Source organism: Melozone crissalis, unplaced genomic scaffold, assembly GCF_028551555.1.
Source record: "Melozone crissalis strain CALT ecotype California unplaced genomic scaffold, PUWL_Pcris_2 ptg000016l_1, whole genome shotgun sequence".
NCBI classification, from domain to species: Eukaryota; Metazoa; Chordata; class Aves; order Passeriformes; family Passerellidae; genus Melozone; species Melozone crissalis.
The window spans coordinates 55,247,376-55,253,483 of record NW_026535794.1 but is presented as its reverse complement, the minus strand read 5'-3'; the positions used below and the strand labels follow the sequence as shown (position 1 = coordinate 55,253,483).

Here is a 6,108-nt window from a genome sequence, read left to right as displayed (position 1 = left end):
GCTTTCCCTAGTGTTTCTTTTGCTGCTGCTGTATTTAGAATCCTTTCTTGCTCCCCTTTACCTCATTTGCCAAATTCAATTCTAGCTGGATTGTTGCTTTCTTAAGTCCATTCCTGCATGGTTGAACAGCAGCTCCATACTCGTCCTGGATCGCCAGCCCCTGATTCCACCTCTTTTATACTTCATTTTTATGCCTGATTAAAGTCAGCAGCTTTTTGCTGACTCTTGAGATACTCCTGCTGCCTCTACTTGGTTTCCTAGGTGTCAGACTGGACCTTTCTTAAACGTGGAGAAGATTCTTGGACATCAAGTAGCATTCCTGGACACTTCAGGGTTGTATTCACTGTGATGTTTCCAAGCAGATCTCTGAAGAATTTTAAAGGCTACTCTCCTGAAGTCCAGGGCTGAGGTCCTGCCTTTTGCCCTGCTGCCTTCTCTCAGGAGTTGAATGCCACTGGCTCATAGTCACTGCAGCCAAGGCTGCCCTTACCCTTCCATCCACAACAACAAGGTCCTTATTGGCTGCCCAATCATCCATGTCAGGAAGTTGCTGCCAGCTCACTCCTGAAACCTCCTAGACTGGTTGTGAGGAATCCTCAGATCCCACAATACAATGACAAAAGTTGTGACTGAAGTTAACATCAGAGGTCACATGTACTACAACCTATTTTTCAAATAGTTGACGAAGACAGAAACATCCACAGCAAGATGTTATTTACTTAAATCACATAGAAGCTTTAGCAAAAAATGTTCAGAGCCTGTAGAACTAAAAATCCATCACCGTGGAGGTATTTGTGCTCATTTTTAAAAGATACTGAACATGTGCACTCCAATTCAGAAAATGTAAGACATAAAAGTATCTCAGTGTTTTGACCTAGCTTTCAGGAAAAATGCCAGCTTTCCTGGAACCAGTCTTTGATTGTAGAATCTGATTTCTAAAACTCAGCACACTTAACCCAAAGGCTCTGAGAGTCTTTGCTTGTCTGTGGTATAGCTTGTGGCTGAGGACTTCAATTCATGCCTTGGACATATCAAATGAGGAATTGTGTTGAAAAAATTAGGTTTTCTGTGCTGTTGTAGGACTTTTTAGTGGCTGAGATGCAAAGGAAGGCAAAAGGAAAATATGAAGGAGGATGTGCAAGATCAGCTGGTCTTCCTGTTTCTTTCCTATTCCTGCTTTTTTTCAAGAGAAAATACTAAAGGATGAAGAGAGAAGAGAAATCTATAACTCACACACAGAGACTGTGTCACTGTCAGGTGAGCGCTTTCAGTAAAATATAGCCTTCATTTTAGGAGCAACGTTTCACATATTTATCTTAAGTGACAGGAAGGCTTCACTTTCTGGATATTGCAGAAAAATCTGAGCACAGAAATTATATACCTGTTGTCAACATCAGATATTTAACATTTGTCATAAGGCTTTGTTTTTCCTCTCCTGCTGCAGAAAATCATGAAAGGGGCGGAGTAAGGAAGTATTTGAATTTTTGGCAGAGTTCACAGCTTGCGGTTCAGAGGACAAAGAGTCTTTTTGTAAGGCTTATCTTTGCCAAACTTATGCTGTGGTAGTACCAGTATGCACAGTAATAAGTGCCAGAATCCCTCGGAGTTAAAGAATTTATCACAAGCTCATACACAGGCTGAGAAGGATGATTTCGAACTTGAAATCTATCTCTATCATTGTTGTCCTCAAAAACAGGTGTCCCTCCAGACTCGTACAGTATCCTCTCTGGTGGCTGTCCGGGAAGCTGCCTGTACCAATGCACAACGTTCTTCTCTCCCAGTCGACATGACATGCTGGCAGACATGCCATTCCTCTGCATCTGCACCCCTGGGGTTTGCACTGGCACTGACTGCATGTCTACATCTGGAAGTGAAAGCAGAGAAATTGCATGAGCAGAGAAATTCCCGGAGTTTGGAACAAGGCTTACGTTCACTGTAGACAGAAAGGAGAGAGAAGAGGAAAAAGGTCTTACAGGACCAAAATGAAGTTGCAAGAAGGACTGGAAACAGCAACATATTGCCTGCGCAGATTAGACCTGAAAATAAAATAAATAGAAATGTTATAAAGCCCTTCAGGTGGACAAATCATCAAATGACTGGGAGGAGGAAATTACTCAATTCAGCACATCCAATGGTCGTTCTTCAACACACTACCACAGAGGGTGTTAAATTTACTGACAAGCTAAACCATGGCAGGAGCAGTACAGAAAGGACAAAAAATACTCAATCTGAAAAAAAGTCTTCCTCTATCTACTACTAGACTTACATCAGACTTACCTACTGAGCACACTCAAGTTGTTCAGCCTGGCTCTTCCCAAGAATGTTGTCCTCTCCTCAGAGACCTCAAAGCTGTCCCAGAATAATGTTTCACCTTTCCTTAGAACTTCGGAGAATCACAGAATAATGGAACGCTTTGGGTTGGGAGAGACCTTAAAGATCATCAAGCTCTCACCTCTACCCCATGTGCAGGGATGTCACCCTTTAGGTCAGGTCGCTCAGGGCCCCATGCAACCTGGCTCTGAACACATCACAAGGATGGAACGTCTAGATGTTCTCTGGGTTGTCTGTTCTAGTGCCTCACGACTCTCAGAGTAAAGAATTTCCTCCTAACATCTACTCAAAAGCTCTTTCAGTTTAAAACTCTTCCCTCTTCTTCTATCACCATCTACTGTAAAGATTTGCTTTATGTAAGTGCCCTTTAGATACTGGAAGGCTTCAATAAGGTCTCCCCTAAGCATTTTTGTGTCCAGGCTGAACAGCCCCAACCAAGCCTTAACTAAGTCTGTCACTAGTAGTGTCTGGCAAGGTTCCATACTGCGTCCAGTATTGTTTAACTTGTTCATCAATAACTTGGGGGAAGGGGCAGATGCCTCCTCAGTTCACTGATGGCATGAAGCTGGGAGGAGTGGCTGATACTCCAGAGGGCTGTGCAGCCCTTCACAGGGATCTTGACAGGATGGAGAGATGGTCAGGCTACTTCCCACCTGAGGGCATCTGCCTGCAACAGCGTGGCAAATGGTCGGAATTGCACAGTGTTGCTTTAAGTAGGCGTGGAATTTATGAGGTTGGTTGAGGATAACATAACCTGGACTCTGTGCTGCCCTTACCTCCGGCTTGAGCAAGGTCTCACAACCAAAGGATGCCTGGGGCAAAGTGGAGGTCTCACAGCGCTGTGTTGTTTCAGTGGCACAGAGAAGCACCTGTGCCTATGTACCACCCCTTGTGCTCACCCTCCCCTCACCTGAAAGGTGAGCTGTGTTGTAAATCTGGTCTGATGAGAAGAAAAGGCACACAAAAACTTTCTGGAAAAGATCAGACAACAAAGGCTGCCTCAGACATTGGAGGGAGACTAAACTGTTTATTTTACCTTTTGTGTTAATAAATTCTGACCAAAAGTAAGTGACACTCTAATTGACATATTTAACTTTCATGTTCCTTGGAACGCAAATGAAGAAGAACATGTGATATGTATCAGCAAAGTTACCAAACCCCATCTACAGCATGTGATTGTTCCATCTCATTAGAAAGGACCAAAAATTTATAGTATAAAGGGGAGGGGGGGGGGGGGAGGGGGCTTTTGGGGCAGTGTTGGGGGTTGGGTTTTTATTTTCTTTCCTTGTTACTTGTGGATTTTTTTTCCCATTGAGTTGCTAAGAAGCACTGACGGCGGGGTGCTTTAGAGGCGTGGAGGGAGAACTCCTCTGGTTTTTTGGGAGTTTCTCCCAGAGGGACAGAGATACTGCGAGAATAGAGGCAGGTAAAAGGACAGGTGAAAAGGACAGGGGTTGGGGCAGCTGGGAACTCTCTCTCGCTGTGTTTTTTGAATATTATCGAATATTGAACACCAGGAAAAAAACCAGCAGACATTTGGGAGCTCAAAAGCAGGATTGTTGAGTTTGTGACTGTTTCTTGTCACAGGTAAGGTGTTTTGGAGGAGGATGGTTGGACCTGCAGCTTGGAAAAGGAATTCGCTGCCACTGCCATAACCCAGCTGGAAGCTTCTTTTCTTCTGCTGCTGGGCCCCGCCAGGACATCCCACAGTTTCCAGCTACTGCTGCAGAGCTCCTGATACATCTTGTCTACCACCGGGGATTTCAGCTCATTGCTGCCGTCCCAGCTTGCTGCTTCCAAGAGTGCTGCTGGCGCCCCGGGACGGACAATGCCCGCCAGGTTCCATGAGGGAAAGCCTCGCTTCCGCCCGGCCGTGTGGGGAATCTGCGCAAGCGCGCTGGCCACCGGGAGTCCCCAACAGCGCCCCCTGCCGGCCGTGACCGCAACTGCAGCGAGGGGGAGCCGGCGCCAGGCGGGCTGCGCCGGTTCCGGTTCTGTTTGTTATTGAGGCTGTAGTTGTTGTTGTCGCTGTTTTGTGTGCCTTGTTATTAGTAAAGAACTGTTGTTCTTATTCCCATATCTTTGCCTCAGAGCCCCTTAATTTCAAAATTATAGTAATTCGGCAGGAGGGCGTTTCCGTTCTCCGTTCCAAGGGAGGGTCCTGTCTTCCCTAGCAGGCACCTGTCTTTCGAACCAAGACAGGCAGGAAGAGATGGAGGGGCAGAAAAAAGTTTTGCCTGCTTCAGATTGGTCTATGGACTGTGTCTCTCCTCCTCTCCTGAGGGGAAGGATTTTGGTTAGCTTTGCGCCTCCAACTGCATAGGAACTTAATTATATTTGTCTATCTGTGTATCTTAGAAAAAAACAGGCAGCTGTTAATTTCACTGTGCAGAAGATACAGAAATACCGTGTAAATGTTTGACTGCACTGACTAGCCATGACACACTTCTTTTGAAGATCTTTGCATTTCTGTTGCATGAAATCAGGAGCTCCTCTGGCAGCAGTGTCTTGCCAGCAGAGGAGATTGGACCTCTGTGCAAGTGCCTGCCTTCCTTGATAATGGGGTGGTAGCGCCAAACAGGAAAAATACAGCTGGTGACTCTGTTACAAGGCAGCCTCAGTGGCTGTGGCAAAACCGGAGTGAAGCATGCATTTCTACCAGACAGTTATTTGCTGCCCCTGGCTTTTTCTTGTACTTTCCCTGATTTCAAAGGCTGAAAATGTGCCCCACAAAGGCTTTATAGCAAATGGTCGCATGGGCAGCAGCCATCATACATCATGCTCTTCCCTGAGAAAAAAAATTCACATTTTCTGACCCAAAAGAGAGAATCCTCTGGAGCTTTTTTAGGACTTTGTCAATAGCACTGTACACAAAAAAAAAAATTCTCATGTTACAACTGGTACAGAAAGTTAATATTCTTCTATTGTCCTTGTGATAAATACATGAGTTTTTGTCAGGTCCTGTAGTGCAGATAAATACATGAGTTTTTGTCAGGTCCTGTAGTGCAGTGCAAAAAAAGAACTTACATGGACGGGGGTTGTGAATACCCTTGCCACATGAAATTTCACTGCAGCTCTCCTCAGAGCTGACTGAGCAGTGCTGTGTCATCATTTCTACATGTTCCCAGGTTTAATCTGCAGCTTCTCCTTGTAACTGGTCTTCTCAACTCTTTCTTGGAACAGTCTTTTCAGGTGTTGCACAGTGTAATATCCTTCCCTGTGACAGTCATTGTCATCATAACCATTCAGTCGGAAGTTACTACTGATAAGTATCACCTGTATCTTCACCATCACTTGTATTTGAAGCCTCTCAGGCTAGATCTTAAGTGCAAATATCCTTCTCCTATGCTCTCTCCCCAATATTTCTTCATTTTTGCTTTCTCAGACTATATTTGGGAAAGAACCTGTATGGTTCAGAGATTATCTGTGTTACTATATAATTTAGCTGCAATGCCACCACCCACAGGAGTGCTCATTTTCCCCAGCACAGAGCAGTATAGCACCTAAGTTGTAGCACATCTTTGCTTTTCTCCTTGTCTGATGTTCATGTAAACATACTCAGCACAAACATGTTGGAGTGTTTTAGAGGTAGGAAAGTACAATTATGATTCTCTGTGTTGGACAGAAAGCCTGCCCCTCAGGGTGCAGGCAGCTTTGTGTACTGGCTGCCTGTCACCTGTTGGTTCTGTGGAAATGCCAGTAGGCACAGTAGTAGGAACCCACATCATTGGAGTTGATGTCATTGATTGTGAGAGTGCAGATGTTTGTACCTTTCTT

General features: G+C 45.0%; 1 gene segment (V, D, J or C); it reads right to left on the bottom strand.

Moving 5' to 3' along the window:
• Positions 1 to 1,508: 1,508 nt before the first annotated feature.
• On the bottom strand, positions 1,509 to 1,856 carry LOC128935622 (Ig kappa chain V-III region PC 3741/TEPC 111-like). The segment is given in 1 exon segment: positions 1,509 to 1,856. A coding segment is annotated over 1 exon segment (348 nt).
• Between the last annotated feature and the right edge of the window lie 4,252 nt (positions 1,857 to 6,108).